At 45.7% G+C, this 21459-nt stretch overlaps 6 protein-coding genes across 11 annotated transcripts in view; 5 read left to right on the top strand and 1 right to left on the bottom strand.

The window, feature by feature from the left end:
* The window catches only part of ttc16 (tetratricopeptide repeat domain 16), a 9740-nt gene extending 8873 nt beyond the window's left edge, over positions 1-867 (top strand). For both annotated transcript variants that reach the window (XM_085909202.1, XM_085909200.1), the window contains exon 19: positions 62-867. In XM_085909202.1, coding sequence (XP_085765328.1) covers positions 62-189 — 128 coding nt within the window. In that variant the 3' untranslated portion in view covers positions 190-867. The remainder of the gene's footprint in view (positions 1-61) is intronic.
* Positions 796-21459, bottom strand: fam163b (family with sequence similarity 163 member B). Of its 3 annotated transcripts, none has more exons than XM_085909343.1 (3): positions 21375-21459; positions 21048-21231; positions 796-2621 (listed from the first exon to the last, which is right to left on the bottom strand). In XM_085909343.1, exons 1-3 carry the CDS (start codon positions 21383-21385, stop codon positions 2166-2168), a joined length of 651 nt encoding a protein of 216 aa, XP_085765469.1. In that variant the 5' UTR covers positions 21386-21459; the 3' UTR covers positions 796-2165. The 3 variants fall into 3 exon arrangements, with proteins under 3 accessions (XP_085765469.1, XP_085765470.1, XP_085765468.1); XM_085909344.1 differs by adding an exon at positions 2849-2964 and having other exon boundaries at positions 21048-21441; XM_085909342.1 differs by having other exon boundaries at positions 21048-21441.
* On the top strand, positions 9256-11161 carry LOC147058384 (natterin-3-like). 2 transcript variants are annotated; one of them, XM_085909297.1, is made up of 4 exons: positions 9256-9311; positions 9441-9548; positions 9821-9910; positions 10030-11161. In XM_085909297.1, exons 2-4 carry the CDS (start codon positions 9452-9454, stop codon positions 11109-11111), a joined length of 1269 nt encoding a protein of 422 aa, XP_085765423.1. In that variant the 5' UTR covers positions 9256-9311; positions 9441-9451; the 3' UTR covers positions 11112-11161. The 2 variants fall into 2 exon arrangements, with proteins under 2 accessions (XP_085765423.1, XP_085765424.1); XM_085909298.1 differs by lacking the exon at positions 9821-9910 and having other exon boundaries at positions 9269-9311.
* On the top strand, positions 12069-14517 carry LOC147058383 (natterin-3-like). Its single transcript, XM_085909307.1, has 2 exons — positions 12069-12235; positions 13386-14517. Exons 1-2 carry the CDS (start codon positions 12157-12159, stop codon positions 14453-14455), a joined length of 1149 nt encoding a protein of 382 aa, XP_085765433.1. The 5' UTR covers positions 12069-12156; the 3' UTR covers positions 14456-14517.
* Positions 14666-17222, top strand: LOC147058382 (natterin-3-like). 2 transcript variants are annotated; one of them, XM_085909303.1, is made up of 4 exons: positions 14666-15307; positions 15693-15783; positions 15846-16501; positions 16728-17222. In XM_085909303.1, the coding sequence occupies exons 2-4, from the start codon at positions 15693-15695 to the stop codon at positions 17160-17162; spliced, it is 1182 nt and encodes a 393-aa protein (XP_085765429.1). In that variant the 5' UTR covers positions 14666-15307; the 3' UTR covers positions 17163-17222. The 2 variants fall into 2 exon arrangements, with proteins under 2 accessions (XP_085765429.1, XP_085765428.1); XM_085909302.1 differs by having other exon boundaries at positions 14666-15783.
* Positions 18118-20205, top strand: LOC147058381 (natterin-3-like). Its single transcript, XM_085909309.1, has 4 exons — positions 18118-18139; positions 18516-18588; positions 18706-19136; positions 19503-20205. The coding sequence occupies exons 2-4, from the start codon at positions 18516-18518 to the stop codon at positions 20142-20144; spliced, it is 1146 nt and encodes a 381-aa protein (XP_085765435.1). The 5' UTR covers positions 18118-18139; the 3' UTR covers positions 20145-20205.

The following is a 21459-nucleotide window of genomic DNA, read 5'->3' as shown; positions in this document are numbered from 1 at the left end:
GAGAGTGCTTCCGTCCCATTTGTGTTTGAGTACCGTAAAGATGGCTTGTGTCGGTTTTCAGATGAAAGCTGCCAGGACCGGCCCACTACCAACTGCCTGCTGGCCCTCAAGGTCAACCTATGCAGTCACTGGTACTACAGCAAGGCCTGCTGCCACTCTTGCCGTTCACTGCGACCGCCCGTGTTCTAGAAACCCGACCCCCCCCCCTGCTCGTGCATGTGGACTTTCTTCATCAGGAAGCTCGAGTGCAACGTTTACATTCGCAAAAAGGTTTTGCAGCTTGCCAGCTGTCGGGCTTCCTCACACGGGGTACTACCATTTTTTGGGATCCTGCACTCTTATCTTTTGACAACATCCCTTCCTTCTTCCTTCATTCATCACTCTGTCCCGTCATCCTTGCTTCTTTTCTTGCTCTGTCCATCATTCCCTTCTTTTTATAGTACTGCCCACGCGTGTCTTTCAACCTTAAATGAGCCTTTACACTTGAACCAGAACAATAATGAAGACCAAGATGAAGCTCTTCTTGTGGCCTGAAAGCAAACGGCGTGCGACAATCTTCTATTCCGTTAAATCTTATTTAACGGTAACAGCGAGTGAAATGTGCACACCGAGCTATTTATTAGTTAATGCACGTTACAATTATTATTATTATTTTTTAACGTTAGCGTGACCGCCTGACGTTTTTCCGTCGGGTCCCATAAAAAAATAAAAATAAAACCAAAAAAAAAGACGATGGACAGAGGAGGTAAGACTCCTGACACTTGCAATGTATTCAGACGTGTTTAACTTCCTGTCTTTGATACAAATATAACGGATACCTCTTTGTATGATGCATGGACAGACAATGTTGAAAATAAAGTCAACAAAATGTACAGTTCTCTCTGCCTGGCTTTTCATGTTTACACTGCATCACCGCGTTACGTTCTAGGTGTCACTGTGTAGGACATTGAAGGTCAAATTACAACGTGGTGGATTAACAACAGGCATCAGGTATCATAAAATATTTATTAAAAACATCAATCCATGAATTTTTTTCTGAGGAGGGGGTGGTAATTTCATATTTATTGTATTGTCTCTGGATATAAAATGCAAATTTTCCTTAATGCCTCAACGTCTTAGATTGTAAATGATATCACATTAGCATTTTGTACTTTTTAAATGAAAAAGTGTTACAATGTGTAAAATATTAACGTTGGTCAATCATTTCAGGTGTGTGACATGGTGTGACGTCAGAGTTCATTTACACATACGATACACACGTTGCTACACTAGAATAAAACAGCTATTCATATAAGAAACACTTAATAATGGAGTCGATATTCTCATGGGCCAAGTTTGGGCCTTTCCAAAAGAACCACCGAGGTTATATTGGGTTCAAATTGAGCCATTAAAAAAAATAATAATAAGAGAGAGATTCAACTTCTGCTGCTGCTTTCATTAGTTTCATGTTACTTTTTACGATTAACGATATAGCAGGTCAAATTCTACCTTATTCAGATTTTTTTTCCCCAAACAGCAATTATTAAACTTGTTTACTTGCCTCATTCATTTTGCACTTAATGTCTCTCTCTCTTTTTTTTTTACACATTTATTTTGCATGGTGTTGACCCGTGAACAACATTGCTAAGAAAGGAACATACAAGGCAGGTTAAAAAGTGACCTCACCCCCTTGTAACAAGCTGTGATGTCAATAAAGGTTTGGTGAATTGAGAGTTTTGTCCAAGTCAGGTGGCAGTCAGACATCCAGCATGGCGGCATACGAAAGTACGAGAAGCCGTCAGGGACAAAATTTAGGATTACTGCTCACACACAATGTGAAACACTCACACACTATAATGGTCTCAAATACTCAGGAATGTGCTCGAGTGTTGTGATAGCGCGAGAGAAAATATTTCATTGATGTGTGTGGACGAGAAATTGGTTTATCTATGTTCTAAAAGTATTTGAGTGAGAAAATAAAGGTAGTGTGTTTCAGTGGCCCCCCCCCCCAAAAAAAAAATATGTTGTGACCGAGAATGGTTTAGTCGCGTAAGCGTATGCAAGCATTTCCCAAAATCCCAGTCGTGAGCGTTTCCGATGCATGTGAGAGGTAATCCTGAACGATGCCACCGCCGAGCTATCGAAAGAAAGCCCTCAGTATCGTGTTGGTGGTCCATCGACGCCCCCTACACGTCGGTGCTGACGCTGCGCGTGACCCCCTCTCGCGTAGCCATTGAGCGGATGAGGTCCAGCTTGCGGTAGAAGCCGGTCAGGTCGGGGGCAGGGGTGGGCATCTCCAGGTCCTGGTGCACGCTGCGGTAGCCGCAGCCCCCTCGGGCCCCATTGCAGAGCCGCTCCGGGTGGTGCAGGTAGAAGGGCAGCGTGCAGCGGGCGCAGGCCGGGCAGAAGCCGTGCGCCCGCTGGCATCGGCGCAAGGGCGGCGGCGGCGTGAAGCTGGCGGGCCCGTTGGCCTCCGTCAGGAAGGTGGGCGTGTACGTCTCAGGTTCGTCGCTGTAACGCTCCGGGGTGGGCGGCGTTGGGGGGGCCGACAGAGCCAGGGGGTGCAAAGGTGACATGGTGGACAGCTCCGGTTCCTCCTCCTCCTCCCCCTTGGCGGACTCCTCCTTCTTACAGCAGTAGTACTGAAAGAGGGGGGGCATCTTACGCTCAGTGCCCGAGGCTTCGATCGATTAATCGGTCGGCCCATTTTATTGACTTTTTCCGAAACTTGACAAAAATCAGCAGGCTTTTTTTGAAAGTGTCGAAGAAGCGGGTCAGTTACAGTGTATCGCGGTGGTAATTAGCACGAGCCGCATCGCGTTGCAGTTTGTCGCAAAACGAGCGAATCGACAGGAGCCAGCAGACGTACCTGCAATCTACATAAACACAGCACAGCGACAATGGTGAGTAAGATGACGGCAGCCAGAATTCCACCTGCGATGACCACTGTCCCGGCTGACATTCGAAATGCTCTCCATCAACAGCCTGAAGGGGGCGTGGTCGTGAGCATCCACACGGGAAGGAAGAAGAGAAAAAAAAAAAGAAGAGGACGAGGTTTCATCCGAGTCCTTTCGGGATTCTTGGAATGTTTGGGGGGTGGGGGGAGTGGCAAGACGTGCCATCACGCCATATGCTAACGTGTTAGCGACGGTAAGGCGCGCTTCATTAGTCGCATGTTTAATGCAGGGCGTCTGCATAATAAAACAGAAATTTAACTTTCCGCTGCTGCAAATCCTCGACTCTTTTCTCATGTATATTTCTTTAATGTCTATTTGTAATATTACACTTTGCCTGTAGCAGATGGGCCACAGCTCAGTGGATCCTAATGTATCGTATCTCAGTCAATATTACGTCATCTCACGAATAAGATAATACACATTAATACACGCTGAACTGGTTGCCAGCTAATTGCAAGGCACACACGCAGGCAAACAACAATATCTTGCTAGTATCTTAACAATAATTCATTAAATGGCGCCAATTGGCATCTTACTATTTCAGTAACATCTTTTTATCTCACAAATATTGCAGCAGTATGTCACCAATATGTTCCGTTTCTCTCACGAATATATTGCCAATATTTTGCAATTATTTCATTCATATCTCGCAAACATATGGCTACTCTCTATTTTTACTATCTAATTAGTAATTAATTACTTCTAATTCTAATTTCTAAAAAGACAATTTCTCACTATTTACAATTTCATTACTTTATCTATTATTTAATTAAAATTCAATTATTTATATTATTTATTTATAATTTTATTACTTTACAATTTTATTACTAGCTCACAATATGAATGACCTGCATTTCATCAATATCTTGCAAATAGTTCAGAAAGATTTTACTGATCATCTCAAAACCATCACAAATCTCCCAGTAATATCCTAATCATATTCGATCATCTCATTAATATCGTACTAATCATCTCAGTCATAAAAGAATAATCTTTTACATACTGCCGCTTCATTTTGCCATCCAATAATCCAACAATCCAGCATCATCCATCCATCCATCCATCCATCCATGGCCCCGCTTCTTCTTTTAATCATGTATGTCAAGTATGTCACAGTCAACCAATGAAGCGTCTCTAAAGTGTGACGTCACTTTGAGGTGTTGTTGACTGTTCAATCGCATTCAAGCAGCACACGCACAAAGACAGAGATCTTACCCATCACTTTGGTACTGGTCCCGCTTTGCAAATGAACGCAAAAGTGAGTAAGTGCCTCAGAGAAAAAGAAATAAACACACACATACCCAACAAAAAAAAAACTAAAAAAGTCAGCAAACTTGTTTGATTCCCTTCCAGAACATTCTCTATAAACACTGGAAGGTAGTCCAGTCGGGATGCGAACCTCCTGCAGGGAGATAAGAGCCTCTAGTGACACGGCCACTCCGCTCCAGTCTGTTGCCGCCGCGGCGCGCGCACACACGTCCGAGCGGCGCCGCACTGGCCGTGTGTGTGCGTGCCTTGAGTGCGTCACGTCACAGCTGAGCATTTGTGCGCACGTCCAGTAGGACGATTGTGGACCTCCATCCTTCACCTCACCATCAAACTCGAGATGTCAATGTAGCAAGGTCAATGTTTGCTTGATTCATCTCATGATAATCTCAATCATATTTGATTATTAATCTTAACAATATCCTACTCATCTCGCATATATCCCATTGACAACCTCACTCGTACCTTGGTAACATCTCACCTCTAAAAGCTCTGAGCTATTATATCCCGAATACCTTGCAAATATTATCCCACAGAAATCCCAGTAATATCTCGTAACCTCTCACTAATATCGCACATCAACGACACCACGCCTATTGTCAGCAATATGTCTATAAACCTTTGACAATACCTCACTGATATCTCACGGCTATAAATCAATACCTCACTAATCATCTCTCACTTATCGCCTATGGAAAAAAAATCTTCACAGTATCTCGCCAAAATCTCATTCGATAATATCAATTCCTCACCAAATTGGTGACTGATGTCTTGAGAGCAATCTCACGTACCGTCCTTTATCTCGCAAAATCTCATTTTGCAAATCCCTCGCTAACATCTCACTCTCAAGGAGGTCTCGCTCATATTTTGGAATATCTTGCACATATCTCTCACTGTATATATATCTTAAAAAAAGGCAGAACAAGTAGAAGAAGAAAATGTTTCAGGTGGTAAATAATTCAAAAGGTGGAAGCAGGCTGAGATTTCAGTGTCTTGTGCAGACAAGAGTGTGTAATATTCATGAGAGCCTTACTTTTACTCCTTTTACCCCCCGTGCGCACACGCACATGCACACACACTCAGCACTCGACCCACACAGCACTCACCAGTGTCACAACTACATTGACGCAATGTCCATGATCTACTCAGATGAATGAGGAAAATACAAATCATTAAAAATCTTGCCATGTGACATGCGGTCCAGGCAGATCCACATATCCTGAAGGTTGTATCCATAAACGCACTTAATTGTCTCTTGAAGATCTGCTTGATGAGACCAAATTTGATCGTGGATCCAGTTATTCTTTCAACCTTACCTACACGGATGTTTTTTTGAGACCTACATATGCTCTGGTTCTCAGATGACCTCCGTCTAGCTCCTCGAGCTGCTGAAACTATGTTCTTAAGTCGAGCCAAGTCTTGTTCTTTTGGGTTCTAATGCCTGTGACACTCGGGGTTTGAACACTGATCATAGTGAAAGCTCTTCAGCTGGTGACACTTTGGATTTCAAGACAATTTCACTTTGGATTAACCGTTCCTGAGACTTGTGTTGACCATATGAAACTGTTAAAGATGATCTCATTCGGGGTTCTGGTGCTACTGATGTTCTGGGTTCTAGCGCTGACTACACTCAAGGCAGTCTAAATGCTGCTTTCAATCTTTCACTGGTTGTGCTAGATTAAATCAAAGATGATACTTTGAAGTTCTGGAGCAAGTGACCTTAATTGCACCCAAAGATTCTGAAGAAGTAATCTGAAGTTGATTCCAAAACTGCGCTTTTATTGAGTTTTGAAGCAAATGCCATTAGGTTTTCTAGAAGTGATCACATGGTGCTGGAGACAAAGGTTCCGCAGCTAATGTCACTCTGGGTTTTGGAAAAAGAGATCCCTGTTCTGGTTTGAATGTGGCATTCCTATTGGGTTCTCAAGACAGTGAGCCTATGAATGGCTCATCAACTTGACAAATTGTGAGCTTGTCGTAGGCGACCGAGTCATGTTTGGCTCAACTAGGCGGAGGAACGTGCCGAGGGAACGTTTGTTCATCTTGTTGTCGACAAGCATCTTTGTCGACTTGGATTCCTTTCACGCTGCTTGAAACTTCACGAGGGAACACACACACACACACGGACACTGACTTACAGGAACTATTCCACTCAGAATGTCAAGATAGCAGACAGAATTGTATCTACTTGAACAAAGGAGACTTGCAACCCAAATCTGAGAGGAGGCGATGACAAAAAGGTGTTTGTTTTCATTTATTTGTTTATTTGGATTCTTATCTCTTCCGTTCTGAAGGTTCAAGATCTCTCATCTCGCAAGCGGAACCTTTTTTGAGCTCATGACACTCTGGGTTCTAACCAGAGTCGTCTTGACCCGGAGACACACTGGTTGGGTTTTCTTGTTAGTTGATAATATTTTTCCAGTATCGCACGATTATGATGATGATCCCCCCCCCCCCCCCCCAGAGTGACTGTAACGGTGACTCCCTGACAAAGCCAACGCGAGGCTTTATGCCAGGGAGCGAGGGCGAGCATCTCCGTGAATCTCTTGAATAATGCAAACATCTCCATTTGAAGACTCTCCAACACTCTGACCCCACTTTTGGAAAAAAGCTCTCTTTTTTTTCCTCTCCAGGCAGAATATTCCGGCTCATCTTCAGTGAAGCGCACGGGAAAAGAGCATCGCCGCATGAGGAGGCTTTTTACGTGGGGGGGGGGGGGGGGGCTTGAAAGCTCGCCGTTTCCCGCTGCCATCTTCCCGTGGCGGCCTCTAACCCCGCCGCAGCAGAGAAGCGCCGACGTCCGAGCGCTTTCCGAGTCATCCCGGGCAAAAACGTTTAGCGGTGCTTTTTGTTGTCCGTTATGCTAATTTGGCCTTGTGAATATTCAGTGCCGGCCGGCTGTTAACGTGTTTTTCTGATGTTAAGGTCATCTCACATCAGGCATCTTGCTTGGGAGAAGATCTTGGCGTCGTCGTCTTATATAGAAGTCATCTTTTTAGCGATGTCTGGTTTGGGCCATCTTGTTTGATATGGAACATCATGTCACAGATCTCTCATAAGGAACTTCCTTTAGGTACATCTCGTTGGGGTTGTCACATATGGGACATGTCCATTTTCTTTATATACGTCTCACACGGAGCGTCTAATTGTACACGTCTCAGACGTACCAATCGAGATATTTTGTTGCGGACGAGCCATACGGCACATCTTGTTCAGGAAATCTCGCGTAGGACATTTTCCGAAGGACATCTCGTCACGTATGAAACATGTCGTAAACAATGACATATCTTCATCTTGTAGTATGAGACATCCTGTTAGGGATATATTAGGAACATTTCATACGGGGCACGTTTACTCTCAGTTTCATAGGGGACACCTTGTTCCGGACAACTTTGAATGTACTGTGTCTCAATGAGGATATTGTCTCGTTAGGGGCATCTTGTTCACCTTGTGCCTGGACACCTCATGGGCATATTCTATGGGACAACGCATGCTAATTGAGCCTCATGAATATTAAATGCCAACTGTTGGCGGTTAGGGACATTAGCATGTTGATGTCGGTGGCATTTATTACTCCTCGGAAGAGAGGCTGGCAGGTGGGTCAGACAACCAGGGGGTGACACCTGGTCCCTCAAGCTCGCCAACCCTCCTGCTGGCGCTAGCCAGGTCAAAAGGTTCACAAGGACAAAGGAGACACCCAAGAGATGGTGGATGGGATATCAAAGATGAAGAAAAAGTGAAGATAAACTAATGCCAGGGATGTCTTGTATGGGACTGTGACGTTTTGCTAAGGACATCTTCTTGGTAGACACAAACCTTGGTAGGTATCCTCTCAGAAAGCAGCTGTGTGTAATATGAGACGTCTCATCAGCCGCATTTCACACAAGACACTTCATGAGAGCAGTCTTCACACTTTGCTGCCCTGGAATGGAGGCAGGAACGTATTCATTCCTAGTTTTCGCAACGAGCGGGAAGGAGCGGGACGAGCTGCCGTGCGATGACGGGTGACGTGAAGATCAGTGTGCGCGAGCAAACGCGCTTGTGCATTTTTCATACGCCGGTCGCCAGCTTCTTCCTGCGCTCCACTCGCCTGGCAGGGAATGTTGGGAATATCAAGAGGATGATTCACTGCCGTCTTGGAATGCAAGTTGACATCCACGTGATCCTCACGACGTTTAAAAAAAACATGTAGGGCAACTCCAGCTCATATGGGATGTCTGGGAGCGGACATTTTTGGGGTGTATTTGAAACAATGTCAGGTTTCCTCTTTGTGCCTTCTTCATGATGGACGTCATTATGTGGGTGCTGCTCAGTGTTTAGACTGAGACACCACAATTGAATCAAATGTGAAGTAAAGAACAAAGTGACAAACTATCCTGACAAAACTCTGGCCATTCCGAAATGTTACTTAAAGCTCTGACTCAAATGTATTACTTGCACTTGACTGTATTCCATGAAAATAATTTGCATTTGTTTTTGTATTTACACGGTTTTCATCATGGAAATTTGACATTAATTTCATGCAATTTTAAGGAAGCATGCAATATTTACGGGTGTCCAAAAGTTTTTATTTTTTTCATATGTCGAGAAAAACAGTTTCAGAATTGTCCTATCCTGATTTGTTTGCACTGGTCGATCTTTTAAACAGAGTCAAAGTACAACTGTATGTAGGACTATATTTGTGTGTGCTGCTCAGTGTTTAGACTGAGACACCACAATTGAATCAAATGTGAAGTAAAGAACAAAGTGACAAACTATCCTGACAAAACTCTGGCCATTCCGAAATGTTACTTAAAGCTCTGACTCAAATGTATTACTTGCACTTGACTGTATTCCATGAAAATAATTTGCATTTGTTTTTGTATTTACACGGTTTTCATCATGGAAATTTGACATTAATTTCATGCAATTTTAAGGAAGCATGCAATATTTACGGATGTCCAAAAGTTTTTATTTTTTTCCACATGTCGAGAAAAGGAGTTTCAGAATTGTCCTATCCTGATTTGTTTGCACTGGTCGATCTTTTAAACAGAGTCAAAGTACAACTGTATGTAGGACTATATTTGTGTGTGCCGCCTTTTACCAGTAGCAGACACGCTTGAATTGATGGTGAGTGCATCTCCTCGTCGTCCTTGTTTTTGTTCCTCTATGCGATTTGACGCTCTTCTCGTCATCCTTGCCTTGTTGCTCGACATCGTTTGATGCCTTCCTCAACATTATTCGCTTGTCTCGTTTAAGAACAAAACAAGATGGCCAAACTGTGGGTTCCTCTTCTGCTGTTGGCCTTGATGCACCTGACCTCGTGCGCGAGCCTTGACAACTGCGATCAACGGCCAAGTTCCAGCGGTAACCAGTGGTTCTCAAACTAGGTCCCCCAGGGATCAAATAAACATGACATGGTTCAAATGTAGCCCTTGAACATTTAGGGGCGCATGTGAGTAGTAGCTTTTATGAATTGGCATTAGGATTACAAGGGGTCCTTGCAAAAAAAAACAAAAAAAAACAAAAAAAAAATAACTGCTCCCTGACTCCAAAAAGTTTGAGAACCCCTGCCTTAAACATCACACAAACACAAGATGCCTTCAAATTGTCGACGGTGACATGGTGTTGATTCCAAGGTTTGAGCTTCGCCAAGTACTCCATCTGCAACGTAGGAAGGGTTGCCAAGTGGGCTAGCAAACAGTTGACAAAGCTCATTGACACTACTGGTAAATTGACACGGACCGCCTGAGGTGGACTACTAGAGTCAGACCCGGCATTTGCCCGGCATTAGTTTCTGGTGACTCCTCGGCTCACTGACTGTTTTCTTCTTTCCTTCACTCAACAGCTCCAGCTAACCTCCATCCCGATCTGGAAAACAAGTATCCAGAACAGCCCCCCTCAAAACCAGCTCTGAGCCCGTCATCTGACTTTTTGAAAGAAGCGCGGGATGCCCCGTCGACAGACTTTGATGAAAAAAACTTGGAATGGAAGTGGTGGGACGGCATCATCCCTGACGGCGCCGTGTCCATCTACAACTCGTATTCCAGCCGCGTAGATTACGTCTGCAAAGTGAACTGCCATCCAGGCTACTTAGACTCCACGCTCAGCACGGCTGTCTGCGCCTACACAGCCGATGGGGCGGGGTACACCGCCGAGCAGTTTGACGTGCTGGTCAACAAAGACGAATTTGAGATTCTGGAGTGGAAAAAGGGCTACGGTGGCTCAGTGACGCCCAATTCTATTAAGACCTGCGTTAATGAAGATATATACGTGGGGAAGAACCAGTATGGACTGGGAGAAGTGAAAGTCAGCGAAAAGGTATTCTACTTACCCTGGGGTGGAACGCGTTATTGGTACAATGACTACCAGGTCCTGGAGACCATGAAAGACGTTAAGAGAGAGCACCTGATGGAAGTCAAATACCATACAGAGGGCATAACGCCCATCGAGTATCCCCCTGAGGTCTTGAACAAGGGCACAATTGTAAATAGGGAGTGCAAGCCCATCAAGAATGAGATCACCCTAACCAAGACTGTTGCAACAACACGAAAGTGGGACATTAACTTCTCCATCACGGTGGGAGTCGGCATCACCATCGAGACGGGAATCCCCTTTGTAGTCAAAGGGAATATTGACTTCAAGACCGCCTTCACTTATAGGTTAACCAAAGAGACTACCTATACTGACACCACCACCCACACTCTGACGCTGGATACTCGGGTGCCCCCCGCCCACTCATGCACCGTCAAAATGCAGGGCAAGAAGTACGGATTGGATATCCCGTACACGGCGCGCCTCAAACGCGTTTACCGCAACGGGGAGACCAAGTGGACTACCGTCACCGGGACCTTCAAGGGAGTCCAGATCTCGGAGGTTCAAGCTGAAATGGAACGCTGTGAATTTCTGCCAGATGTCAAGCCTTGTTAAGATTTTCCATTATTTGCAAAACTGAAATAAAAATAATGTTCACACAAAAATGCTTCTGCTTTGATTCAAGTCATGGACAGATCTATCCATCTGCCCACCCTGGACAGGTCACCAGTCAGTTGCCAGGGCAGACAGAGACAAGCAAGATTCCACCCAAATCCATCCATCTATCCCCACAAAACCATCCCTCCCTCCCTCCCTCCCTCCCTCCTTCCCTCCCTCGGCTTGCCATGGTGATCAATGTTGGCTGGTGATGTCTTGCGGAGTGGCGAGTGCGTACAAATGAGTCAACATGGTCATACTGGCAGAGATGATCCAAAGAAAGTGGAGTTGAAAACACGAGACATAGCAGGACAACGACATGAAATGCCACAGTCTTGACTGCTTCGCCCGTCATGAGCAACGTGGCGATGGTTTGAGCCATATTTAAACGAGATCTCGTCATACGACAAGGACTGATGAACTTTACAGTGACCCGATTCATATTGTTCTGAAAAATGCAAAGATAAATCGTGAACGTCTTATATGCTGCAGCTAACATGTAGCATTTTGCTGAGAGCTTCTACAAATCGATTGATCACAGTTAACTACTTCAGTATTACAGTATTGCTCGTATGTAATGCTGTGAGAATGAAATGTCTTGGATGAATGAGAAAAAAAACAGAATAAGGTAAAAGCATAGTTTTTTTACTACTCAAAGAGTGGAGTCCGATCTTCAGTCTATACACGCAATATTGCGTCAGCCTTGAAAGATTAGTTAGAATACTCAGAATTTGCTGGGCCTCTGGGGGTTGTCTTTCCCAAAAAACACTTGGCAACGAATAAGCCAAACCTGAAACCCATCCAAAACAAGCAGTATCCTGTTAGTTTTGTCTGCACTGGTCAATGTTTTGTCTGGAGGTCGGCGCAAAGTCAAAAGTCCAACTGAAGAGTAGAGTACATATAGTGTACTTTTTCATCTGCTGCCTATGGCTTCAGAGAAGACACTCTTGGATTCAGCTTGGAGATCTAGTTTTGGTGTACAGTGTGTCATCTCTGGTGTCCGATGTATCCGCCAGTGGTACTCCTGCTGCTGGCCTTGCCGGCTTTGGCCTCGGCCCAAGGTCCCGACTGCACACAGCTCAGTAAGCAACAACATGAGTCCCACGGTTGTTGTTCTTATGTTGTTCTTCTTGTTCACGGTTGTTGTCATATTTTCAGTGGGTTAAGCTTGGTTAAGGTTAAGGGTTTGGGATAGAGCTAGTGTTGGCTAGATTTAGAAGATTATCATTAGGGTGAAAATCGCACCTAAATATGCTTGAATAAAAATAATGATCCATGCTGAATGCAAATGTATTGCTCTTAAACGTTTACTGCAACTGGACTGGATTTCAGGGTTATTATATTTTTAGAATTATTATTTCGTTCTATCGAATAAAACGAATAATGTGAACACATTTTATTTCGCATTACATTGTATTTCAAAACTATTTTTCTATATTACTGTTTATTAGGTATTGTGCCCTGATGAAAATAAATAACCATTAGGCAAAGGTAAATCCTGGGGTAATCCTTCACCTGGATCTTTTACTTTTAATGCTTGCTATGCTAGTTGCAACTACCAGAAGACTACATATTTGCGGTTGAACTTGGATGCCAGAAAGATCGAGCGTTCTCTGCAAAATTGTGGAAGAAGGTCCAACCTCCACCTTTAGGATTCCTACTCGTATATACTCTTGATCGGCCATCCACAAGGGGGCGACTCTGCCGTGTGACTCTGTGCGGCCCTGTGGCCTTAATTGAAATCAACTACTAAGTGTGCCAAGGCTGTCATAGATAAGATGCCAAGCCAGCAGAAAAGGTCACAGCGATAGAGCGCCCTAATTATTCGTGCAGTCATTGTTTTGTTAAGAAAATGATTTGATTATTTTGGATTATACACAAAGGAGAATCTCCTTTTTGTCATGAATGAATACAAATATTGATGAATGATGTAGACGCTGACATTTGTGGATTTGGACCATTGTAGGAGGGAAAAAATGGCCCTAAATAAATTCAATTATAATCATTCACTTGTCGAATTGAATAATTTTGACAGTTCTACTCGATTTAAACAAAACAAAAAAAATCACTTTACCAATGTGCATAGTTTGACCTTTTAAATTCGGTGAATCTCCACACACCTCTCGTGGGGTTGGATTTGTTGGTTTGCTTCACTGTTCAAATGTTGTCATGCTTGGCTGACTGGGCTCTTCTCCAACAGCGCTTCATGTGTTTCCTTGGTTTACTTCACAGAACCGGTGATGGACCCGGCTCTGATCGACGTCATTCCTCAACTATCAGGTGCCGGGTCACCTCGTCTGACTACGGGGGGAGCAGAAATGTCATCCGAAGATTTCGATTTCGAGGGAACCAACCTCGAGTGGCAGCCGTGGAACGGTGATCTCCCCGACGGAGCCGTGTCCATTTACAACGGCTACACAAAGACATACGACTACATCTGCAAGAACCGGTGCGATTCCGGCTACTACAGACCCAGCGAAAGCCAGAGCTGTGTCTATTCCTTCAGTGGCGAAGCAGTGCGTACCGAAAACTTTTCCTTGCTGGTCAACAAAGACAAATTTGAAATCCTGGAGTGGCAGGAGGGCGCCCATGGTTCGGTGGCATGGAACGCGGTTAAGAACTGCAAGGACAGCGACAAATACGTTGGCAAGAACCAATATGGTCTGGGCAAGGTGCATGTCAGCCAGCAAGTCTTTTACTTGCCCTGGGGAAATAAAGAGTACATCTACCCCACACAGTATATGTTCTTGACCACCAATGAAGATGTTCAGGAGGACCACCTGCTGGATGTACACTACCACACCGATGGCATCAATGTGGTGGAGCATCCCCCGGAGCTGATGAAGAACGACAGTATCAAAAACCTCGACTGTCTAGAAGCCACAGTCACTGACACCATCAGTGTGACCAACAAGGTGGAGCACAGGTGGCAGCACACCTTCAGCCTCTCCATCGCAGCCAGCACCACCTTCACCACCGGTATCCCCTCCCTGGCCAAGGCAGGCATTCGTTTTAGTTTAGAGACCAACATTGCCGTCACCATGGGCACCACTTACACCGAGACCCACGAGCACAAACTTAAGTTGACGACAATTGTCCCGCCCAACCACTTGTGCAGAATCCACATGGTGGGCAAGAAGTACGGAGCGGATATCCCGTACACAGCGCGCCTCAAACGCACTTATACTAACGGCGAGACCAAGTGGACCACCGTCACCGGGACATACAGCAGCGTCCAGATCTCGGAGGTTAACGGCGTGGTAGACCGTTGCGAACCGCTGCCAGACGCCAAGCCTTGCTAAAACGAACACTTGTTTTGACTTGTTATAAGACTAATAAAACCGACATCCACATCATCTGCAAATGGCCGACTTGTGTCTTCATCAACCAAAATCCGATGGTTCTTTACTCATTAAATAGAATTTGGTCTTCACTAAAACTAAGACCATTTGTACAAAAACTATTCTCTTCTGTCCAAATGTATGTAAATAACTGGTGAGTAGGTAAATAAGTACGTACAAATAAATAACTGGTGGAATGTAAAAAAAAATGTGGAACACATCAAAAGGTGCTTTGAAACGCTGAAGAAATTGAAAAGGAATATTGTGAAGTCAGATGGAGAAATGATGAGCGGCTGCTTTAGGAGACAGACCGGTGGCTGCACTTTGACCCAATGACAATATTATCTTGTTGTCTTTTCATGTCAATGATCCTCCATCTTATCCTGGGTATATGTGATAAGTCCGTGATATGAAAGCAGGCAGAACATTTGCTCAACTATTCATCCTTCCGACTCAGATGTGAGAAGATTTGGGGTGATACGAGTGATTTAGAGAGGGTGTACCAAATGAAGTGTTACGTAACACTTGATCCCCTGTGCATCATCAAATTGTATTTCCTGTGTGACATTGTGTGTTAAATGCATGTGGTTTGTTACTTTTCCATTACGTGTTGCATTTTTTTGTTGATTTTATATCACGTGTCTGTGAAATACGGTTGTGTTTCCACGAGGCTGCGTTGCATTGTGGGAGATGCATTGTGAGTGACGTGCGTTACATTTGAGTCGGTGTCAAAGAAGGCGTGTCTTGAAGTGTGGCCCATAAAAATCTGGTGTGGACAGAAGAGGAGTCAATAGGGCGGAGCACGCAGTCAGGGTGAGTCCTGTTTCAGAAATGTGCCATCCTTAATCCATCGTCACCGTAACGATAATAATCATATCAATTAATGTCTGTTATTAATGCCGATTTGTGCATTGTCATATTTTGTCACCTACTGGCAAAATGTTCTGTGCTAAGAAAAGTGGATCTCTTTTCACATGCGAATATCTCATACACTAGTTAACATGTTTGCTGTTAATATGACTACGAGTGAAGAGGAAGATGTTAACGAGTATAATTATTTTAAGTCATGGGTGGTAGCTAGTTCAACTAGTGCACAGTTTTACCTCACGAGTAATGTGTAGTTGCCCTACTACCTTCCTCTCTAATCAAGCACTGAATACAATGTGTGAAGATGTTGACGATGTTGTTTAACGACCAGATGAGGGCGCTGTTGTTGCTGTGCGCGCTCATGGGTGTGGCCTGTACTGGCGTACAAGATGTAATCCAGAGGAGCGCCCAACGCAGGAAAGGTGAACAAACGCTATCCCCCACACCATCGAGTCGTTTCATGACCTTTTGCTTTCCCGCGCAGCGTCCCTTCTCAACCCGCAGCTAGAGGGCATCGTTCCTGACCGAGCTCCGGCCCTGCCCGCGGCTCCGGCTACCCCCGCCGACCTGCTGCAACGGGAAGCCCTGCCATCTGACTTCCTGTTCGGCGACAACGTCAACCTGGAGTGGCGGCAGTGGAACGGCTCGCTGCCCAACGGCGCGGTTGCCATCTACAATGGCTACACAGAGCGTACCGACTACGTGTGCATGTACAAGTGCGAAGCGGGCTTCTACAACGCTGCCCTAGGGCCCTACTGTCGCTACCCTTATGGGGACGCTGAGTACTACGCCCGCGAGTTCCACGTGCTGGTAAACAGGGACAACTTTGAGTTCCTGGAGTGGAAGGAAGGCTCGTACGGATCTGTGCCGCCGCACTCGGTGCGGACATGCCTCGGCGTTGGCATCTTTGTGGGCAGGAACAAGTATGGCCTGGGCAAGGTGGTGCCCCAGTTTGAGGCCTTCTTCTTGCCGTGGGAGGGCGACGAGTACTGGTACAAGAAGTACCAAGTGTTGACCGTCAACCGGGATGCGTACACGCAGCACATCTCCCACGTCCACTACGACCTGGACCGCGTGGCCATTTTCCAGTACCCGCCCGAGACCATGCGCATCTCGGCCGTCACCAATAACGAGTGCCAGGTAGGGAATCCCTCGGACATGTTCCGTGGCCAATGATGGGTATGAACAAGGAATTGACCAAGTGGTCTTACCAGATCTTTACTGTAAATGACCCTTGATTCCCATTCATTGAATCCCACAAATCACCATGAAACATTTCATATTTGCTGAAAAACGCAAGGAAGAAATTCCACGTGTGAAATTTCTCGTCAACTTCTCAAAAGCTGATGGTCAATTTCCCTGTCAGGCGGTGAGCAAGACGGTCAGCATCTCCAAGACCAGCGAGAAGGAGACCACATGGAACATCGGCCGCGCCACCATGTTGGGTATCACCGGCAGCATTACGGCCAAGATCCCATTTATCGGCTCGGGCGGTCTGGAGCTGAGTGGCGAGAAGACGCTGCAGTTCTCCCGCGGGACGACCCTCGTGGAGGCCATCTCCCACTCGGTATCGGTGGAGCTGACGGTGCCGCCCAACCACTCGTGCAGGGTGCGAATGGAGGGCCGCAAGGTGAAGGCCGACGTCCCGTACACGGCCCGCCTCAGCCGCACATACCGCAACGGCGACACCCAGTGGACATCCGTGTCGGGCACCTATGACGGCGTCCAGATCGGGGAGGTGCGCGCCGTGGTGGATCGCTGCCAGCCTGTGGAGGACGCGCAGCCATGCCCGTCGCAGTGACGAACGCCGTGACCAACACAGTGTTGTCGTGTGACGCCAGCTCATCGTTTGCAATAAAGATGTGACAAAATTGATTGCTTCATTGAGTACGCATGCCTTCTAAAGTCAGGTTTAAATGAGCTACCAATTAGGATTAGTCATGGTTAGGGATTCCAAACAAGGTTTAAGGTTTTAAGGCTGGATAAGGCTATCAAAGCTGGATAAAGTAGAAAGTAGAGAAAGTAGAGACCGAGGCTTTCAAGCAAGGATTATTGTTTAAATTAAGGGCTCACGAAGAAAACTGAGAAATAAGAATGAAAGGGTTAATATAAATAACAAATAAGTATTTCAATTCATTCTTTCAATATTTTCAGAACTAGTCTTTTTATTTTTTTTGTCCTGACAAATGTGTGATGTAAGCCAGCACCAGGGCGAAGACCGTGCTTGGTGACCTTGAAACAAAGGTCAGCCCGATCATCACCTCGGCTATCAAGGTCACGCACGAGTCAGGTCACTTCTTATCGTTTGTGCTAAAACAATAATCTTATCTGTTGTGATAGCTTAAGTGAATCTTGTGGCTCAAAGTAAGCGAATCGCTACGATTGCATCTTCACTTTGGAGGCCGCCCTCGTGTCTTTCGCCCCCCTAAAACGTATTTCAAACCCAAATGACACGCTTCAAAAAGTATTCCTAAAAGCAGCAATGGCAAGGGGAATGGAAATTATGTCAGATTTTGTTAGGATTAATTAGTATGGGTGGCTGGTACTGAATATTGGGATTTTAAACAAGGGTTCCAAAGTAAGGGTTCCAAGTAAGGTTAGGGTGTTAAGATTTTTAGACAGGCGTGAGGTTGCCATTGATGCCTCAACGTGCAAGAAGGGTCTGGCAGCGGCTTGTCTCCTTTATTGGGGTTGAAGGTCGCCTTGGAGGCGTTAAAACAGCTTTCGCGTGCGCCAAACGTCGAGACCAACGCGGCCAACGAGCGACACATCAACAAGGTAAAGCGAGCGCCACTGCAAACACCACAAACAAATAAAAAGCGATTTAAAAAAAAAAAAGTGCCCTGCGTTGGGCAAGCTTGACTTTGCTGCCCTCTGGAGACTCAAGAGAAAAATAAATACAGTGCTGAGGGGGAAAAAAATACATAAAACAGAATTGGAATGAGGTTAGAATAAGATGAGATTCATGTACTCCAATTTGAACCCCTAAAAACATTTATTTTAAAGTCGGAATTTTACAAGAGCTTCCTTTCTTAAAAAAAAAAAGGGGAAAAATGAGTTTGATTTGAGTTGCGAGTTTTTTTCATTAGAACATGTTGCTTTTTTTTTTTTTTTTTTTTAATGACCACATCTGACAAATTGAGCATTTTTGCAGATGAGGTGTCTTGCTGCTGTGCTGTCGGTGCTTCTGCTGAAGCTGTGCAGCCCGACGCTGCAGTCAGATTCGCGTAAGTCCCGTGTATCTTGTATTTTTAATTCAAGAAGGGGAAAAATTAAATGTAAGAATGATGCTCGGAATTTGTGCAGTTGCTCACGTGTCTTTTTGTGTGTCTGTGTGAGGGAAGAAGCATGGTTGAACGTGGCCCTGGGGGAGGTGGTCCCACCCTTGAAAGCGGCCCGTGACCCTGCCCCACGTGGCCCGATCTCCTCCTCTTCCTTCTCGGCCCACTTCGGCGAGCACGCCAACCTCAGGTGGGTCCCTTGGAACGGCTCCCTCCCCGACGGGGCGGTGGCCATCTTCAACGGCTACGCGGAGCGAACCGACTACGTGTGCAAGGTGAACTGCGAGGCGGGCTTCTTCACGCGAGACACCTGCCACTACCCATACGCCGATAAGGAGTACGCGGCGACCGCCTTCGACGTGCTGGTCAACGTGGACCGCTTCGAGTTCCTGGAGTGGACCGAGGACTCGTACGGCTCGGTTCCATCACACGCCATCAGGACGTGCCAAGATGTCGACATCTTTGTGGGCAAGAACAAGTACGGCCTCGGCAAGGTGGGCACAGAGCTCTTGCGAAAATCAGATTCGCCCGGGGGAAAAAAAATCTTGTAGGACGATTCATAGCTATTTTCCTCCCCCCCCCCTAAAAAAAAAAGCAAAACGTAACAATTCATCACATTATGACACAAAACATTTCAAGTGAGAAGCAACATTTTTCACGGTAAAATGTGAAATATATCATCAATTATAACGAGAACTTTCGCATGTTAAAATGTTAAATTAATCAGGTAATGACCTATTTGGCATTTTAGTCTCTGCCAATATGCTTTCATAACTGCAAAATACAAAAACTTGAGGAAACTGTCTAACTTCTGTTCAAACCTCCACAAATTACACTTTTGCCAACATGATTGTGCAAAGGTGGTGAGCATGCACGAGGCTTTCTTCCTTCCGTGGGAGGGCGACGAGTACTGGTACAAGAGCTACCAGGTCCTGCGGGTCAACCCCGACGTATACAGCCAGCACATCTCTCACGTGGACTACGCCGTGGACCAGATGAAGCTGTTTCATCACCCGCCCGAGACCCTGCAGCTGGCAAAAGTCACCAACCTGGAGTGCCACGCCGTGCGCAAGACGGTGACGCTGGATAAGACCAGCGCTAACGAGAAGACCTGGGACACCGGCCGGGAGACCCGCAACGGCTCCGTGTCCACCATGAAGGCCAAGGTGCCCATCCTAGGCCCCGGCAACGTGGACTTCACCGAGGAGCAGACGGTCACCTTCTCAGAGGGGACCAGCCTGTTAGAGTCGGTGACCCACTCGGTCAGCGTGGAGCTTCTGGTGCCACCCAACTTCTGGTGCGGCGTCAGGATGGACGGACGCAAGATGAGAGCCGACATCCCCTTTAGGGCACGGCTGAGTCGCACCAACCACAACGGAGACACGCACTGGACCTCCATCACGGGAACCTATGATGGCGTCAGCGTGGGCGAGATCAACGCCGTGGTGGAGCGATGCCAACCAGTGGCCGATGCCGTTCCGTGCCTGGCCGCACAAGACTGAAACTGACGTCTTGAGAAAATCTTCAATAACAAAATTGGATTTTTCATGACAAAATAAAATCTTGAAGGAACGTGGCTGTGTGGTTGTTGTTGTGTCTAAGCCACAAGGCTATAAGGGCTTCCTCTAGTGGTACATCAACAAATGAAATCGCAGCTCGTAGCGTTACACTTGCTTTGTTCAAATTCGCAGGCTGCGCACCCTCCAAAGGCCGGTTTTTCTCCGTCTCTCAGTTGCATGAGGTCACTTCCGATGCCACTAAACCGCAATTGTTCCAGTCCCTGACCTTTTCCATATATGCAGTCGTGATCTTGATTTCATTTCCAAAATGCTCCTTGAGCAACGTTTTTGCTGTTTTGGTTTCCACAGTGTTCAAAGGCTCTGATAAACTGTAGAGGATCTCCATGAAAAATGGCATTTCTCTGCATGGTTGCGCGGTTTGCATATGAACGAGGAGATTCGTAGTGTCGTCCTGTTGTTGCAGCAAATGGTAGGACATGACCTTTGGGTTCCACCTTATTTACATGTTTCTCGCCCATCAATTTCACAATATGTGATTCAGTTTCCCAAATTCAGACTTTATTTTTTTTTTTTCTAACATTCTTTTTTCCAGCAATGCCTTTGGTGTTAATTTAACCACACGTTTTTCAGTCATAGATTAAACATCCACATTTTCACCAAGTTCAGTCATTTGAAGTTGGCGTTCGGCCTCTTCAGCCATTACAGACACAAAAGGTGAATAGGCTTGGCAATGAAGCCCGCAAACAAAAAAAAGAAGAAAGAAAAAATATCACCCGCGACACTTCGTATCAAGAAATGAAAGGTATTTTTAGATGCACCAGCGTTGACAGTTCCACAAAGTCGTCTCAGAGTAAAGCAAATGTGAATGTGCTGATGAAACCATACCTTAATCGAGCTTTGGCCGCCATTGATGAGTCTCTCCCGGTGTGATAATGCTGGTACTCGGCTTGCCTCTATGGCTGATGCCGCTCCAGTCTTCAGCAACCCCAAACGTTTGCCCTCCTCATATCCGGAACAATAATCCAAAATGAATCCAAATGAAGCCGTTTTCCACCGATTGAACGAAATCCTATACAGGCAATTCGATAAACGGAGTGTTAAGACGTGTGCCTTTGTACTTGAATGTACAAAAATAAGCAGAATATGAGTTCTGTTGAAGAAGGTTACAACGCAACAATAAAGGTAACCAAAATAACCACGCATAAATCTTACCGAAAACACATAGTTTCGAGAGACAGCCGAAAACGAATGACTTCCTGTCAATCACAGGTGTGTTCAAGTTTCCCGCGGGGAGATT

The sequence above is a fragment of the Syngnathus leptorhynchus genome, chromosome 4 (assembly GCF_054491065.1).
Source record: "Syngnathus leptorhynchus isolate UIUO chromosome 4, UIUO_Slep, whole genome shotgun sequence".
NCBI lineage: Eukaryota > Metazoa > Chordata > Actinopteri > Syngnathiformes > Syngnathidae > Syngnathus > Syngnathus leptorhynchus.
Note: the sequence above shows the minus strand (reverse complement) of the source record. Positions and strands in the feature narration are given on the sequence as shown.